Source organism: Lineus longissimus, chromosome 5, assembly GCF_910592395.1.
Source record: "Lineus longissimus chromosome 5, tnLinLong1.2, whole genome shotgun sequence".
Taxonomy (NCBI): Eukaryota; Metazoa; Nemertea; class Pilidiophora; order Heteronemertea; family Lineidae; genus Lineus; species Lineus longissimus.
Genome location: NC_088312.1, coordinates 9,195,880 through 9,215,076, shown reverse-complemented (window position 1 = coordinate 9,215,076; position 19,197 = coordinate 9,195,880). Strand labels below are relative to the sequence as shown.

General features: G+C 41.1%; 1 protein-coding gene across 29 annotated transcripts in view; it reads left to right on the top strand.

Annotated features, from left to right (window-relative positions):
- Positions 1 to 19,197, top strand: part of LOC135488086 (zinc finger and SCAN domain-containing protein 10-like) — a 32,988-nt gene that overhangs the window by 3,475 nt on the left and 10,316 nt on the right. The window contains exons 4-5 of one of the 29 annotated variants that reach the window (XR_010446917.1): positions 5,460 to 5,803; positions 6,072 to 6,151. The exons of 10 other annotated variants lie outside the window; for them this stretch is intronic. Coding sequence is in view for 14 of the 19 variants with exons in the window: in XM_064772491.1 (XP_064628561.1) it covers positions 18,213 to 18,734 (522 nt within the window). In the remaining 5 variants the exon portion in view is untranslated. 18 more of the 29 variants (XR_010446918.1, XR_010446920.1, XR_010446921.1 and 15 more) reach the window with 18 other exon arrangements.

Sequence of the window (19,197 nt, the reverse complement as noted above, 5' to 3'; positions counted from 1 at the left end):
TAGCTCATGACAATCTGTCTTTGAAAGGATACAATTCTGATTTTCCTCTCCTGTGTCAGCACTTTGCCTATAGTGTTGTGATGAATATCAGTACATACCAGCTCATACCCTTTTATCATTAGTTTTGTTGACTTCATTGATAGTTGACTTGAGTGACTGAAATGATGAATTTCTTCAAAATTGGTGAAAACAGCACAGCTCTACACTGGAAATGAGTGCATGGAAAAGCTGCAAATAGCTGAGTGACGAAATTGGTCTGAAAGTCAGGCAATTGTTGGGCTGTTCAACTTTGCCTGCTTCAGACGACCAAGTCGATTGATCTGTGTTTTTGTGTCAACACAAGTCAGCTTGATATGAAGTCTGTTTTCATTGCAAAGTGTATCTGATCTAGCAAGTAATGACCAGTTTGAGGCTGTTGACTACATGCAGTTCAAACCTGATGAGCCATTGGATTTGAATGAAAAGTTATTTCATTTTCAGTTTGAAATTCGATTGATCGATGATAAACCCTGTCACGTCCTTGGGGGTTTTTGCACATGCAATTGACTATGTGCAGAATGAAATGTTAGGTGTTTAAAACAGAAGTATTTCATTGGAAGTGTTGCTAGATCATTATACTTTACTTTAGTTTATAGTTCGTTTGAGCCTGGCAAGCAGATTTGAATATTGTGTGTACAACATACTACAATATGTAATTTTCATATTTGACATTATTTTATCGAGCTGAAGTTTTCATTCAGTTGGCTTGGGTGAGCAGATATTATGAACAAAACTTTTTAGAGTCTCACCTTACCTATTTCCTCTATGGCTGTCAATGACGTTGTACCTTTCATTACTAGTGCATCAAGGACCGTGGTGTGGACTAAGTGATGATCTCATGAACGAAGTCTGTTCATTCTGAAATGTCACACAAGTTGAGTCTGCTTGACAGTAACTTTGGTTGGAGTACTTCAGTTGTTAGGCCTAACAAAGTGTTGGATGTTAAAGAATGGTGCTGGTTTGAAAAGGACGTTGTTCCAGAGACGAACATTGACACTTTTTACTTACTTTTCGATGACCCATTCTGACTTGTCTGAGGAACAAAAAAATACACCCACTCCAATTCCTGTATTCAGGTGTTGCCTTCATTTCGGCAGTGATGAGGAGAATATCTGATTCAGGGTGTCCTTTAACGTAGGGCAAAAATGTTCTTTTCAAGCTTGCGGTTTCTTCATTCGTTCTGGACTTGTCGTTTTTCCCCTTTGTCTTGTTTGCTAGTTTACCCTGAAGCATAACCTGCTCCGTCCAAGAAAAACGTGACCTGTGTTGATTGGGGTACTGCCTCCAAGCCCAGCCTGTTCAGCACATGTGTGTTAATGGGTTACAATACAATACAGGCAAAGTATCGATAAGATGTACTCCTGTTGGCATTCCTCGATTAGGAACATTTTTTCTTCAGGTCTTACCAAATCCCATCATTCCAAATGCAATCTTTTTCAAGACAGTCTAAAATATGGAGCTAAAGACATGGCTGGGCAATACCATTGCCTTGAACATATTGAAAGTTTGGAGTGTACTGGCTGCAAGCTGCCTACATAAAAGGATTTAACTGGTTAAATCTTGCGAACACTAGCTTTGCACGCCCTGCCCTGTTGGTGCACAGGTGCAAAAATATCAACATTCAGTAAGTCTGTAACTTCTAAATAAATATCACAAACCAAATCAATCATTTAAAATGCCAACCCAACTGACAACACATGTCAAAGATTCTTCGATGAATGGAATTGGTATGGAGTTGTCAAAGATTCTTCGATGAATGGAATTGGTATGGAGTTTGGCTGGCGTTTTAATTGATTGATTGTGTGATCGATCTGTTGTGTTCAAAAACAATTGCACTTGGAATGAGAATTACCTTCAGTTTCAGGAGAAAATCATTTCTATATCTAGAATTTTCACAGGTAAGGAAACTGAAGTACTCACAACTTTTTTAAAAACTGACATTTGTTTTTGCGTTCTCGTTGAATTCTTTCATAACAACTCGTATCAGGAATAGAAATTCATTACATCCTGATGGTTTGCTGTGCTCGCAGTTGAACTGAAAATATATTGAAACAACCAGTCTCAGGAGTCATCTACTCAGGGCATATTTGCTGCATGTCAGCATGAAGTTACTCTAGCATTGTGGGAACAAAGGGAACTCTCTAACTGGTCCAAAACCTTTTCGAATTTCTATTCCTGAAATCATTTTAACATGTTTGAAGATCTCTGCCGGTTGACAGAGAAAAAAATCTGCCTAAAAGTTGTACCCATCTTACGTGACATTCTGTGTTGGGAGAAAAATGTTTCAAACTGATCGTAAACCAGCAACCATTCGACGACTTACAATAGATGTATTGATAGAAATGATGAATATCAGCAGAAAACCATGTCATTTTTCAAATGAAGAGCTTGACCTACATTGAAAGGCTCAGGACTCAGGCCATCTTTTTCCCGAATCTGAGAATATATTAGGTCAGGAACAAAGATCTACTTGGTGATAGACTTGGACTATCGGAGGATGTGGACCAGGCAAACTCATGATACTCAAGGGTTCATCATAATTGGACAGGAGAGTCTGGATGTGGAAGATATGTTTTACTATATATAGAGTGCTAGTACTTTCATCAGTATTTTTCTTTGTTTTTCAGGTCATGTTCATCTCATTATATCAGCAATAAAAATGATCTTTTCAAGGTCTTGACTTCTCCTTTTTCTCCATAATGAATTTTCAGATTTTCAGGTCTCTGTTTAGAATGTCAAGTTTGTCATCTTAGTCATTTGATAGTTCTACATTGTAAAATCAACTCTCAGTTGATAATGAACAATATGTGAGCATGTATTTCTTTAAAGCAGAGTAGCGGTGGACTAAAAATGTATCCTCTGTGCCAGTATCTTTTGCCATTGAATCCGGAAGGCCCTTCAAGATAAAGGAAAGAAGTTTCGTGTGGTATCTCGGGTTTTACAATTCATTCAGGCTTCGTCAGTTTTTCTGACTGTGGGTGAGGTATTGAGTTTTCCTCTGATCTGATTTCAGTTTGTGTTTCACCGATCAGGACTTGACGTTGTCGGAGGCGAAACTGGTCAAGGTGTCCTCTGCCCTTGGTGCAAGAAATGCTTCTTCGAACAGACATCTCTTGATATTCATACTCGTATCCATACTGAAGAGAAACTATTTAGCTGTAACAAGTGCACATTATCATTCACTCGGAAGAACAGCTTGACAAAACATGTCGCAAGGATCCATTCGGTTTCGAAAAGCCATGTTTGCAAATACTGCAAGAAAACATTCACTTATATGTCTGACATGAAGAATCACATGATCATGCACCCACAGTATCTGGCCGAGTTCAGTTTAAAGTAGCTGTGAGTTAGTGTTTGTTTGACGTCAATATGGATTCCGTCATCTGTCTCCAGACCAGGTTCACCGACTTGTGTAATAATCAGTTTTTATCATGAAATTCAGGTTCTCTGTGCGACTATGTTTCAGTGCTGTAGAAGAAGATGTTACATCTGATGTGTTTTTGTTTCGAAACTTTTCCAAATTGTGGTAAATGCCTGTTTGTTTGACCAAGGTTAACCTGGCTGATACAAGATCTGAATGCTGTCATAATGTTGACAATGTTACCACCACGTAATGTATACTCGGAAATAAATTGTTCTATTCTAACATTTCCTGTTCATGACAATGGCAAAGATGATGGACCCATCTTTCATGTCTGGACTTTTCATGTCTAGAACTTTCATGTCCAGAAGATGGTCCCATCTCTCATGTCTAGAAGAAAAGGGATCTATCTTGCAATGCATGTCTAGAAGACAAAGATCCTTCAATCTTCTGATCCCAAAGAATGGCAAGTTGGCACCTTGGTTCAGGAGGCCATCAATTATGCTCCTTCCTCTCCTGTTTTACAGGTCCTTCTCATCCCTGCCGCAGTACCCGAGCTGACACATCTGAAAAGCAGGGTGAAAATATGGTCGTGTTGGTGGTGTGGTAAACCGTTTCCGAGCAAGGCCAGTCTGACAGTGCACAACAGGAAACATACCGGAGAGAAACCATTCTTATGTCAGTTTTGCCAGAGAAGCTTCTCGCAGGAGGGAAATCTTAGGACTCATATCAAACTCAAACACAGTACATGCACCATGCAGACCTCGAGGCCTTTAAAATGACATTGGACATCAGTAAACTCTCATGATTATGCGAGACAGATTTTAGGCGCAAAAGATTGATGTCAGGTGTGAACGCAATGAAATCGCTGGAAAATATGCCTGGTGTTTCCAAATGATGTAATTGAGAGACCTGGATGAATATAAGTTCATCCCATGGCCATTGTACTTATATCAGAATCCACACCCAACCTGAACCCAGAGCATTGTTCCGCAGTCTGTGCAGCGAAGTGAAAAATCCCATAACCTAGCGATATTCTGATATGCTAGATATCGTGTAAACCTAGCTGTAGTGGTATATCAGACATCAGATCCAATATACTGAGAGCTACAGCTGCACTGGTGAGCTATAACCATGCGTTGCCATGGATACCATCTGGTGTGTACCCTATAATGGGCCATGATATTAATGATGTCAGATTTTTAGTATGCTGTCAAGGTAATATGATATTGAGTTGATATCCTTTGGTTGGGCTGACAGGATTATTCATGAGGAATTGCCAGTTTGGGTCAATACATTGTCAGGAGGAATGATTAACCCATTTTTCTATTCAGAGTATGTTTTAAATATAGCATTAGATGAGTATAGAAGTTCATGAATCTCAAATGGCAATCTGAAATTCCAACCTTCTTGTATTTGCAGCGCTATGTACCAGGCAAGACAATCGAATATGTTGGCTCCAGGCAGTTCAGCGACCAAGTCCTACTTAAAAATTTAAAACCCATCAGATCTAGGCCAAAGAGGACACAGCCATATCCGCTGGAAAATGTGGAAAGGACAAGAACTTCTAATAGAAATGCTCATCGTTGTGAAATTTGCCAGAAAACATTTTCTTTCAAAGGAGCCTTGTCAAGGCACATGCGCATCCATACTGGAGAACGGAAATTTAAATGTCCTGTTTGTAACAAAGCTTTTCATCAGAGCTACTCAGTAAAGATTCACTTAACGACACATCTAAAGAAAGTAAATTGAAAAGCAAAACACATGCTTTGTGTTGTATTTGGCAGACATTCGGTGTACCAAGCAAGGCGGTCCAATATTTTGTTTCGGCGTAGGATTTTATTCATTTCACATTCTCTCAGTCTTGATTTTTGTATTGATTTTTTTGTGTAGATGCACCAAGTGTAAACCAAACCCCTCCGAAATCATAAAAGAATATCCTTTGTCTGATGTAACAGACCTTTTTGTTAATACATGTATCTATAGTTTGTGTGTTGTCTTTTTTGGCTCAGAAATAGACTTGTTTGAAGTAAAATGGTTGTTGTTTCTTTACTTACAGCCCTATCGTGTTGGCAGCCTGTCACTGGGTAGGGAAGAACGTTCCAGCATTCAGTCTCCTGGAAGTCCCTATAGATGTCCCTACTGTGGCGTGTGCTACGCGACAAGTGGCAGTCTTGCGCGCCATGCCAAGCGACACACAGGAGAACGCCCCCACCACTGCCCTGTTTGTCAGAAGGGATTCATTGAGAAATGTGGCATGAAGAGACATATGATGAGTAAACATGAGGCATATTTCAGGAAGAATCTGCACTTCCTCTGATCAGCAGTTCGAAAAAAGAGTAGACAACGTTGCTTTTGTGTGCTACTGCAGACGGGACTTGACCAAAATTGTACCTGCAAAAGGTTAGGAAATCCGGATTTAGAGCCCTAAAATGTGTGTTTGTTGCACAAATCACTACTCAGTTTTGCCATGGACTTGTACATTAGGATGATCACTGGTCAGAGTCTTGAAACATCCGAACAGGAAAAGAATTTGCATTGATGAAACATTTTCATTTGCAGCCATCTGATATGAAGTGAGATGACAGATCTTAGTTAGACTTGGTGTCTTTGTCTTATCCAATATAAAGAAAAATTGAAGTTTAAACCAATAATTCTTTTGTTCTTCCAGCTCAGTTTCAAATACCCCAAGAAACCCAAAGCGCAAGTACAAGTAATTTCCCCGGGAGGTAACCCTAATAAATGTCGCATCTGCGGCATGCAAACGGCCGGAAATCTCTCCCGTCATATGAGACGTCATACAGGTGAACGTCCTTACAAATGTCCGTTCTGTCCACGGGCGTTCGTCCAGCAGTCCTGTCTGACTAGGCACATCAGGACACACACGGGAGAGAAGCCATATCGATGTCTTATTTGTGGGAAACAGTTTGCCCAGAGCGGCACGCTTGATTGTCATATGTTGACACACAACAAGCTCCTGACAAGATGATCACACTGACATTGGATACGTGTGATTCATTAAAACTAATATGGAAGTCTCATTTAAGGTTTGATTGTCATTTGTTGACGCATAACAAGCCCTGATGAGATGATCACACTGACATTGGATACTTGTGATTCTGTGAAACCGATCTTCATGGATATTGAGACACAATCTCAGCGATTATTGATATGTTTCTAGAGAATACCAGGAGTCACTTAAAACATTGCATTCTCCTCTCCAGTAGAGATAGACAAAGTCTACTTGTACTGAAGTGAATTATGTACGGAAGTGAATTATGTTCTGGTTCATATGTTCTATAAGATCTGTCAATAAATAGCATTTAAGTGTAGCTTTCGTTAATAGTTTCGTTAATTAGGGAAAGAGGATGGTATGAGTCTGCAGATTTACCTTCAGCTGTAGACCCTCCTCGAGCATGTCAAGACACAACAAATACTGGATCCTTTCTGGCAAACGTTTAAAATTTCTGAATTTCTTCCCATCATTCCCTCATAGAGGTTTCCCCGCTCTCAATGAGTTTAAAAACATCAAGTTTGTTTTTAAACAAATCCCTTGCTTCCTTGCTTACGCTTGATCGGTTGTCCTAAAACTCCCACCTTTCTTTATTTTACAGTCAATCAATCAGCGCGTAAAGGAAAGATGTAAAGGACTCCAGAAAACATCACCTGATTTCTACGAGCATACTTGTTATGTGTGTGGAAGCATTTCACCACATCGGTCAGCATTGGAGATTCACATGAGGATCCACACAGGAGAAAGACCATTTAAATGTCAATATTGTTCCAAAACCTTCTTGAACAAAAGTAACTTGAAAGTGCATGTGAGAGTCCACACAGGAGAGAAACCATATGTGTGTAGCATTTGCGGAAAGAGATTTGCCCATCAGAATTCCTGTAAGGCACACCAGATCACGCATATGGGCATATTGGTATAGACAGATGTGTGGAAAGAGATTTGCCCATCAGAATTCCTGTAAGGCACATCAGGATGGGCATGATAGAATGATGTGATGATGACATGAACAGAAATGACAGTTTTGACTTTAGTATCATTGACATCACTTTCTAAAAAACACAGCAATGGAACTTGACTGCTTTCATGTTTTGCGTTTCAATGGGCTGTTTGCTTGTGCAGCTACAAAATAAACCTTTTTTTGGCTTATTGGAGATTCCCATTGGTCATACCAGGGAATATGCTATGGAGACAATGGAACCAACGCTACAAATCCACAAGTTCAAAAGGGGTCAGCATCTGGATACGTAGGAGACATCCTGCAAGACAGCCACGCTTGTAGTGAATCCATCAGAAACAGGCCATTAAAAGAGGGTTTACATTATGCCGAATGTTCTGAGGTTTCTGTTCCAATCTTTGTTTCCTAATGTACGATCTTCCCATTTGGGATCCATTGTAAGGTTGATCTTTTCGAAGTCATGGCTATGTGCTCATTCCTCAATGTTCCATTTATTGTCTAGTTTATGTGAGGGATTGTCTCTGTAAAGTGCTCCCTGCATGGTTAAGTCTGGTACAGCTTTCTTGCGTCCAAAACGTTTGTCTACATGTTTCTATGTTGTATCACTGTTGTGAATGCTCTTACTAATTGCAAGGCATTCTAGTGTGGAGTGTACCACTTCTGTCCAATGGATTTCCTGAAACCTCCCCTAAGCCAGTATTTCTTACTTTTACAGTCAAGCTGCACGTATCATGACGTCAAAAAGGACGACAGTGCCAAGGTGAATCGGCAGAAATACACTTCGTCCAAGAGATGCGGCATTTGTGACGTAATCTGTACGCATCCGTCGGCGCTAGTAATCCACATGCGAACACACACGGGAGAAAGACCTTTCGCGTGCGACAAATGTGATAAAACCTTTCTGACCAAGAGCAACTTGAAGGTTCATTCGAGGGTCCATACGGGAGAGAAACCATATCATTGTGTTATATGTGGCAGATCCTTCACCCAGGCGAGCCACTTGAAGAGCCATAGAATCGTTCATGCCAATGGGAAGAGAAAGTGAAGGAATTCGAAATGATGGCGACTTTGTTACTTGGGACATACATAGTCTTAACAGTCCTTGTGATCACTCATAATTACCAAGCCAATAACGTCACTCAAAATTAAACCATGCCTGTGAAAGTTATACAGTTTCCTGCTTTTGCTGACTGACCTTCCATGTTTACGACTCTTTCAAATATTGTGTATCTTGAATAAATCAGGAGTGAAGGAGTGGGCATATGTTGCATGTTTTAGCTTTTGAACTCTTAATGATTTCATACCAAGGGAATGTGCTACTAAGCCCAGCTCATAGCTGGCTAGGACCCACAGAGATTTTTCAGTTTTATCTATAATTTGTTGTAGCCTTCGTTTACGAATTTGGCTTGAGACCTATCATTGACCTTGCTATCACTATTTGTGTTCCCCTACTATTGATATTGTCCATGCTGACTGTTGTGAGTAAAGGCTCTCTTGAGGTTTGGGCGTAAGATTATTCCAGGTGGATAACTCGATCCCTATTAGCAAAGGTCATACAAAACAGTGTCACAGAATTTAGCAAACTTTGTATTTGAAATTTCCAGTGCTGGTGCTCTCAAAATAGCTGTCATTACAGGTTGCAGGTCATCTTCGCCATTTTTCGTATCACGGTTTCTTGCAAATCTGATGTTGGTTGCTTTTGTCTTTGCAGTTCCCTCCGAGAATATTTGGCATTCAAAGCGGCATTGAAAAAGACCTGTCATTCAACGCTTGCAACTTCTGTGGGAAAGTCTTCAAGTGTCCTTCACTCGTGCGGGTCCACATGCGCTCACATACCGACGAACGCCCATTTCCTTGTTCGCTGTGCAAACTGGCCTTCCGCCGCAAGCATCATTTGAAGGAACACATGTTTAAACATTCAGGGGAGAAACCACATAAGTGTGGTATTTGTGGTCGCGGATTTGCAGTAAATCGAGATCTTCGAATTCATATAACTCGTCATTTCAACAGGGGGGACTGCCAGGATTATGGTAGCCTTTCCAAAGAGTAAAGCTGGTAGTGATCCTCTCTTCATAATCAGTTACCCTTGCTTCTCAGTCACTAGGACTTCACCAATCTGACCAGAAGCACAATAGTGAGAGGCCACACTTGTGTCGCCACTGAGGAAGAAGATTTGCTATGAAATGTGATTTGAAACGTCATATCACTTCTATGCACTTGACGTAGTCATGGAAAGATGGCCCGTGATATGAGACGCTTCTGTTGGTATACTTGCTCTCATGGTTGTGGCTCATTCAGACAAATCTGAATATATTTGCTGTGATTTGTGGCAGTGACAGTGCTCATCTCATTAAGACTCGAAACCGTAATTGAGTCTTACTTTGTTGGGGGATATTCCAATTCGGCTGACCACAGTATAGTTTTGTGTACATGTATGCTACACCTAAGAACTCGTTTTGTAATCCAAGAATATACAGTTGTAGCTTCTCAACTCATCCGGTGTGAAATTGATAGTCTGTGTTTCTATATTTTTGCAGTTGCAACCATTTGCGGGTAGAAAAATACTTCCCTCCAGAGTCAGGGTTGTGATCCTCAGTCGGATTTCTTCTCAATACCATTTCTCCTTGTTTTTGCAGACTCATCAGACTTGGAAGTGCAGCTTTTGTGGAAAATTATTTGCATTTCGCTCACGAATGCTGGAGCACAAGAAGTCACACTCAGAGAGACGCCCATTCAAATGTCAAATTTGCGATGCAGGTTTTCGTCTAAGCCATCACCTAAAAGATCATGAAGCGACTCATTTAGGAGAGAAATTGTTCGTCTGTAGGCTATGTGGGAAAGGATTCGCTGCCAAACGTTATTTACATCAGCATGAGTTACGCCGTGCTTGTAATGCCAAGTATTTGGCATGTGATGTTTGCAGTGAACTTTTCCAAAGCAAGAGTGAATTGGATGTACATTTTATTATGTCCCACTGTCAAAAGTGACGAGCGCCCTCCGATTACAAGGCAAGAGTGGGATAACGCTTTGATTCGACAAAAAATCCTACTGTTGTTTCCTTGTTTTTGCAGTCTGACAACACCGTAAAGGAGCAGCATCATTACTCAAGAATGAAGTTCTTTATCAAAAAGGCAATTCTTCAATGTGGAATATGCGGCAGGGTTTGCCGCAGGCCTGCAGTGCTAGAAGCCCACATGAGGTCACATACGGGTGAACGACCGTTTGAGTGCCTGCACCCTGGTTGTAAATGTGCATTTAGACTGAAACATCATCTTGTCGATCACACCAGGATTCACACCGGGGAAAAGCCATTTGAGTGCAAATTCTGTAGAAAAAAGTTTAGGAATAGCAGTAACCTGAAGGAGCATATTCTAAGGTGCCGCGCTAAATCTCTAAACTGATACAGTATAATGGTCGGGCAAAGGAACTAATGGAACTCAGATAGTTCCTTTTCAATTCTAATGACAACAGAATTTTACTGGGACGTTATTTCAGCACGAAATTTGCATTTTTCTCCTCTATTGCGCTCATAACTTGCTGCTGTTGAAAGGGGTTTTGCCCGACAACTTACGGAGTAGATGTAACAAAATTGAGTTTCATAAAAGTTCATATACCCCGTGATGACACCAACATAGTATGTGGAACCCAGGATGAAGCATAGCTGCAAGCAGGTGTGAATGGCCAAGTGACTTGACAAAAATGTGAGAGTGACATATGTTGACATAATCAAACTTTCAGAATTGATTTTTACTGCCACATTATCGAACTCTAAAAGTGCATATGTGCTGTGATGTCAGGCTGATTGTTGCTGACATGGTTGATAGATTGAACACATAACTTTCCTATGCTGGGCTGGGCTGCAACATTGATGACAAGCCTGTTTTTGTTTCTACCATCTCTTAATTGACTTCCAACATCAATTGACGTATTTCAACGTTTGGACAGGTTCATTTAAGTGATGGCATTTTCTGTCTTTATTTCAAAGAGAGCAACATTGTTGGTACTCTCTTCTTCAATACAAGCACTTGTTCTCCTTATGCTTACTGGGTTTTTTGGCCTCACATTGAACATGCTTCATATGGCAACTTATTGACTCGAGAACCTTTCTTGTTCTTGCAGGGTCGAGTGGGCAGGTCCATCTTCCCTCCAGCATGTCCAGGCAACCCTTCGCGATCACCACAACACATGTCTCACAGTCCAGACTCCGTGTCATTTCGCACAAGGGCGGACACCCGAGTTCGTCCATTTCTTTGTCCAACCTGCAGTCGGCAATTTGTTCGCAAGGAGCATTTGATTGTTCATCAGCGTATTCATACTGGAGAAAAACCATATGTTTGTCAGATTTGTGGGAAAGGTTTCAGTCAGAAAGGCAACTTTAGGAGTCACCAGCTGGTTGTCCACCGAGTGTATTCAAAGAAGTCTGCTCGAATCTATCTTCCTAATTCAACTATGTAATTCTGTTGACATTTGTGAAGGAATTTTTCTGTCGGGTTTTCAGTCTGTGTGTGTGTATGTCATACACACTGTATCATACTGTAACCAAAATAAATATCATTGGTCTGGAGGTGCGTTCACGTTACCAGGAACATGTCAAGTCAAGTATACTACAGTAAACCATCACTTTGCATGATTTAGGACTTTAAAATGGCAGCTTTTATCGGAATTAAATAGTGATGCGGCAAAAATGTGTAGCAAAATGCTCTGTAACTCCACTTCTTCAAAGCCTTTTACATTTTGTACATCAAATGTTTCTGTTCTGGTGACATCACATGGCATTTCAGACTTTTCAGGTAGAGCCAAGGAACTTTCACTTTCACAACATGCCAAATAAGATCAGAATACAATGCTTTATTTGAAACACATCTTATTTATCCTTGCAGGTTTCGCTTCCTCAACCTCTGCCAGATCACCTGCATGAGTCGACTTCCCCTTTGAAGTGTTCTGTATGTGGATTCCAATGCGCTTCCCGCCGTTCACTACGTGTCCATCTCCGTCTCCACACTGGCCAAAAACCATTCCCCTGTGAGATTTGTCAAAAGTCGTTCGGCAGGAAAGATCACCTGGCATTGCATATGCGTAGTCACACTGGGGAGAAACCATACCAATGTGAAATATGCGGACGGCGTTTCTCTCAGAAGAGTTCGGTGAAGTCGCACCAGATTGTTCATTATAAGGCGTCTTGTTGATTTGAGGAAACATTTTTATAAGAGAATGCAAATGTACTTTGTATTTATTGAAACCAGTGATTGTAAACTGCCTTATATGTCATTGGAAATAGTAGTGATACATTACATTTGTATATGTGGTCTTGTTGAACATTGGAGAGGAGAAGTGCATTGCAGTGTATTGGAAACAGGAGCATTTTGATGGCAGATATGGTTGTTTGAACCGGTCTTCTGGCCTCTCATCAGTTTGATGCCATCCCAGGAAAGAGGTATTCTGCTCCTGTTTTCTCCAGCAGGTCATATCCCTTTGAAGTACTCAGTGACACCAATAATCGAGTTAACAGGTTTAATATCTGACACACTATTCTTGTGTATTTTTAGGTTGCAGTGTCATCCGACACTTCTTCCTCACCATTGCCTTTAGAGTCTTGCACAAAGAGAGAAGGTTCAGTGGCTAAAAAGGATAAAAGAAACACATTGGTAGGGGCTGGCCTGAAGTGTTCAATCTGCAGCAAGACTTACGCCCATAGCAGAAGTCTTGACAATCATTTGATGACCCACAAGGGGCAGAACCCATTCTTGTGTTCTTATTGTAGGAAAGCCTTCCATCGACAGGATTTGTTAAAATTGCATCTCCGTGTTCACACTGGGGAAAGACCTTATACATGCGAGACCTGCGGTCGCGGATACACACAGAAATGTGGCTTGACAACTCACATGTGTGCATCGCCATCATGTGCTTCTTACTCACAAAGGCCTACAGGGTCGGCCACAAAGACACAACCTACGACAGCAGAAAAGGACAAAGAAAAAGCGTTGTTAGATTCTAGCCTGAAATGTTTGATCTGCAACAAGACGTACGCCCATAAGCGAAGCCTCCGCAATCACCTAATGACCCACAAAGGGGAGAATCCTTTCTTGTGTTCTTACTGCGGGAGAGCTTTCCATCGGCGGGATTTGTTAAGGTTGCATATTCGTCGCCACACTGGAGAAAAACCTTATACGTGTGAGGTCTGTGGCCACAAATTCTCGCAGAAGAGTGCTTTGACAACTCACATGGTGGTTCATTCACGCAAATAACAGTCTGGGCGAATCTTGGGTATTAACATTTACTCAGGGTTTCAAGAACTTTAGTAGGGTTGATTTGCTTTTGAGTTCATTTTGGTGGAAGAGGACTTCTGATTTTCTGTGGGGTCTCCATGTGCCTACTTGTGGTGGTTTCTTTGTTCTTTCTTTCATTCCAGATCTTTGACAGGGATGTTTGATTTTATTTGATAAACGTGTCATGATCTCATGCCTTGGCTTTGTCTTTGGGTTGCAGAGCTTGTCATGATAGGCAAAAGGCCTAAATAATCTCGAACATACACTTATTGTCGCATTTTAGCTAGTTGGCCAAAGATGAGGACCAAGATCTTGTGAGGTTTACCAGTGTCCATTAATTTTCAGCAGCCAGATCTCGCGTGAGATTTTAATGGCATCCAAGTTGTATTTTATGATTCCATCTATGGTCTTGTGTCTGTGTTACAGTAGTGATGTTGTGACTGTGGTCGTCTTGGGCCACTGAATACTCAACCTATCTGACTAGCTATTTCGTATTTTGCAGACACTCCACCGAACGCCTATTCATAGCCAGAAAAGACCGTCCCCATCCTGCACTACACCTCCCACACTTTCTCAAATGAGATCACCAGTGTATGGAAGCAAACCGCGTGCAATTAATGGACCAGTGATCTTTCAATGTGACCTGTGTCCTAAGACGTTTCATCGCAAGGATCACCTCACTCTCCACATGAGGAGTCACACGGGAGAGAAACCTTATAAATGTTCAATTTGTGGGAAAGGCTTCTCGGCTAGGAGTAACATGAACGCACATAAATTCATACACATGCGCCCTTATAGCCAGTGAAAATCAGGGGCAAACTACGGTTGTTTTCATTACGCTATAGGGTTCCAGCTTCCTGACCCACATCATTAGAGACCATGGGCAATAATGGTGCTCTGTCCAGACAAGGCCCCAAGAGGTCTTTCTGCATCAAAGTAAATTTGGGGCCCCTAATCATTTTGCTTGTCCGACTGATTTGCACACACTGTTAGTCCTACTGTTGACGTTTAATTATATGTTGCTTACTTAATGTTAGAGGCAATATTGGAATGGTCAACTGGGTTGCTCTTGGCTATCTTGTCATGTTAGTGTTGGTTATTGGCTTCACCTTTTAGACAAAGCCTGTCTATGGTAAAATGGCTTGGGGGATGGCATTTTCTGTCATATGTCTGAAGGGTCTGATATCGGCCTTCTTGTAGAAATGTTTGAATGTAATATTGTAATTGTATGTAAATGTCATTGCATCCAAAAGACATCTTCACTTGTGCTGTTGTGTTTTCTTGGGCCATGGCTGTGGGCTCTAGTCTCAGCAAATGATGTACATAAATGACAGTTGCTTCAGAATAATTTAGCCTTTGTAATTATGTACCAAATTGTTAAAATTTTAACCCATTTTGTTGAGGATATAATTGCAAACTCGGTCACTGATGGGAATGTACTTGATGTTCTAAGAATCAGATATTTCCCTTTACAATGTCCAATGAAGTTAGGTTTCTGCAGTTATGTATAGATAAAGACAAATAAAGAAGAAATTGTATCTAAATTCAGATTGTTCATGTTTCAGTTCTCCTCTGGATAAAACTATGAGATGATAAGTCCACTTGGAATAAATATCAACTTGCACTATAAAGATGAGAGGTACAATGGAACCTCCCATAGCAGACGCCTTTCTTAGCAAGACACCCGTTCTCTTAGGCACCTATTCCATAGAGCTATACCCTATACTATACTATACTATACGCGAACAATAGTTTCATGGTCATGCACCCTTTGTGAAGCCATTGTTCGCGTATAGTGTAGTATAGGGTATAGCTCTATGGAGAAGGTGCCTTAGGGACTTGGGTTTTGGTCCTGAATGGGTCATTTCTATACAACTGGACCTCTGTAATCAGGATAACCTCTATAATCAGGATACCTCCCTTTGAAAACAGCATTTGTCAATCCCAATGTTGTCCTTAATAGAGAGGTTCTACTTTGTTCTGAGTAAGCCTAGTCTCCAAGGACAACATTTGATCTGATTCAAGCATAGATGGGGAATACTTGGGGAACTTGATACCAGCCAGCCAGGTGCAAGTAAAGAGTACCAAAAACGATACGGCAGGAGGCGTGAATAATGACGTGAGACGTGTCGGCTTTGTTCAGTCACAAAGATTGTGACGTTAGACTCGTCAGTTCTGGCCATCAGCAAATATTGTCACATGACATACAACATTTGATAATCCCTACTTTTCCTCAGAAAAATTATTGCCAAGATCATGACATGAGCGACATAGGTGTCCCCAACTTGCCAGTGACTGTTGTGACATAAGATGCGTCCGATTCGACCCCTCCTGATGATTGTGACATCAATACCTTGGACCAATTGCCAAGAATTTAACCTTGGACATGTTGCCACTGACCAACTGCCAAGATGGTGACATGAAATACATTGGATCAAATGTTGTGACATGTCAACATTGAGCCATTTCAAATAAAGCGACATGGGCGCTATAAGAAATATAGCTCTGATTGAGCAGCTCAACTGAGGTCTACTGAACGGTTTTAAGATAGACCAGGTTTAAGAAGTTGGATGATAAACCTCAACCATTGTTGATGTCGGGCTGTAAACCCAAAACTTTTCAGATGAGAGCAAGGGACTTTGACCTGCACTACTACATGATGTAATGCATCAGTTCTGTCTCAATTTCAGATGATTTATAACCTACTATCTTCGACAATGATTCAATGGACATAATCACTAGTCCTCCCTTTTCTCTCCTTCCAGACTTGGTCAATTAGTCAAGCCAACCTTGGATCTTCCGGCAAGAGATTTGAATGTGACATCTGCGGAGCTTTATCTGCGACCAGGAGTAACTTTGCTATCCATATGCGAATCCATTCGGGAGAACGCCCCTTCAAATGTGATCAGTGTCCAAGACGTTTTGCTTCGAAAGGAAACCGGAAAATTCATGAAAGGGTCCATTCGGGAGAGAAGCCTTATTTGTGTAAAATCTGTGGCCGGAGTTTTGCACGGCCCTATACTCTGAAGGGGCACATGGTTGTGCATTTGAAACCAAAGTTTTGATTCATAACGGAACTCAGCTAAATTAGGGCGCTAGGTGTCATCTGTGAACTGCCAAAATACAGAAATGTCTAGTTTTACCGAATGGTCACCAATGGGATAACTTTTCAGCATATCTTTTTTGAAATGTCCTCATCGAATCTGGACGTGTAGACAATTGGGTTCCATTCAGAAACTCATGAGAAGTCCATAGTGATGAATCGATACATCAATATCTTTGATACGGACTGAGGGCGTTGGAAATATATTGGCATTGCATTGCTCGGGCAAATTTCACTTTAATCATTTCTCTTTATTCTTGCAAAGCATCACCAGAAACAGATATTTTAACGTGACCACCAGTTGCAGTGTTATCAAGATCTATATGAGGACTCGCAGAGAAAAAAGACCTTTTCATTTCTATGTGTAATTCTAATGTACCAAACAAATTCACAATCAGATCTGTACTTAATGGTTTCTCTTTATTCTTACAGTGCAGCAACAGGAACAGAAAAGTGACTCACGGGACCAACATTTTCAAGTGTGAAATCTGTGGTACCGTCTCACCCCACCGGGTGGCTTTTCAGATTCATGCAAGGACCCACACGGGAGAGAAACCACACCAATGTGGATTCTGCGATAAATCATTTAACTCAAAAGGAAATTTGAAATTGCACCTCCGTGTTCACACTGGAGAGAAACCATATGAGTGTGACAAATGTGGCAAGCGCTTTTCCCAAGGAGGCAATCTCAAGGCACATAAGTTTGTACATGTGCAGGAAAGGTATACTTATGAATAACATTGTTTCCAGAACGAGAACAAGATTCTTCTGTAGAATTGGGGACAAAGTCACAACGTGGTCCTGGATACAAGACATCCGAGTAACTAGGATGTCTGTAACACTGGACAGAACTGTAACATAAGTTTATAATATTTGATGGACTTTTGCCTTATAGTTTGCAAATTTTGCAGGATCAAATTTGGTGGCTGTGTGTTCAATAAAGATTGTTAGTGCTGTACTTTATGATATGGAAGAGAACAGTTGTGCCTTATTCTTCTTCTTCTTCTTCTGGGTTCGGAATGTTTGAGATAGTCAGCAGTCAGTGTGTTTTCGGTAACGGAGAGTTCTGGCATATCCCCTAGTTTTGTGGACAGGGTCTTTAGACCAGTTCCCGGTATTATGTTCTTTATTTAAAGGGAGCAGGTATGAAGCACATGAGCTGGTGTGTGGTCTCTAGCTCCTGATATACTTACGAGAATCTGCTCAATGTGAATGTGGAACTAGAGACCAGACGTAGCCTATTATGTGCATGTGTATCCTCTGGTGGCAGTGCCCTGTTCATAGCCAGTAGATTGTCACCTGTTGTTCAGAATGCCTGATTTCATCAAACGGAGCTGCACAAAAACTTCCTTAAAATGGTTTATTTTCATATTTACAGATTGTCTTTATACTTTTCAATACTTTCATCTTCAATGTGGCCATATACAATACTCAAACCAGCCAAAGTCTTATTCTTGCTTGTCCCTTTACAGGTTCATGTGTTCATGGTGAGGGAAAACATAGACAGGATTGAAGACAAGGCATTAGACACCGGCGTGTATGCATGCCCAATCTGCGGGAAGGCGTCGAAATACAGCGGCTTTCTTGCCGTGCACATGCGAACACACACAGGAGAAAGACCGTACAAGTGCAAAGTCTGTAACAAAGGCTTCTCGACGTCGACGCATTTGAAAACTCACATCAGGGTGCACACTGGCGAGAAACCATATGTGTGTAATGTTTGCGGCCGCTGCTTTGCTCAGTTGCCACACATGAAAGGTCACCGGTTGACCCACTTCAAGACGGATGGGACGGAAATGTTGGCCAGCCCGACCGCCACCTCAGCAAATCATGGCATCATGGCAAACCGTACTGCTGCCCCTGTTGATCGTAACAGCCACGGAATTCTTTCGGCGAGCCCAAATAACAACCAAGTTGATCGTGGTAGCCCTAGTGTATCGTGTGAGGAGAATAGTATCGATTTTGCAAACGTCTCCATCAAAGAAGAAAAGTAGCCTAAATGCAAGGTTCTGATGGCGATGGAGTCAGATTTCTGTCAAAGATAGTTTCAAATGCTATTTGTATATGTTGTCTCTATATTTGGTAATTGAATAACCTGATATGCTGCATCAGTACGGAATAGAAACTGAATGAAGATGACATTGATTGGCAATGCCAAGTCGAACACATTGACATAGTGAATGATACTGATATAATGGACAACGCATCTATGGATGGATACATTGTTAAATGTAATTGACATCAATGGCTGTACTCTACAATATCAAATCAATTTCAACACAATTTAAGATAGGTAATCAGTACTGCAACCTAGTTATGTAGACTGTACTTATGTCTGCCTTGTCTGATGGCTCGCTTTTTGGAATTTGCTGACATACTACAGCATCTGTATCAATCTTTTATATCTTTTGTATGATGCTCTAATCTTCTATGTCTTCTATATTAATCTTTTCTATC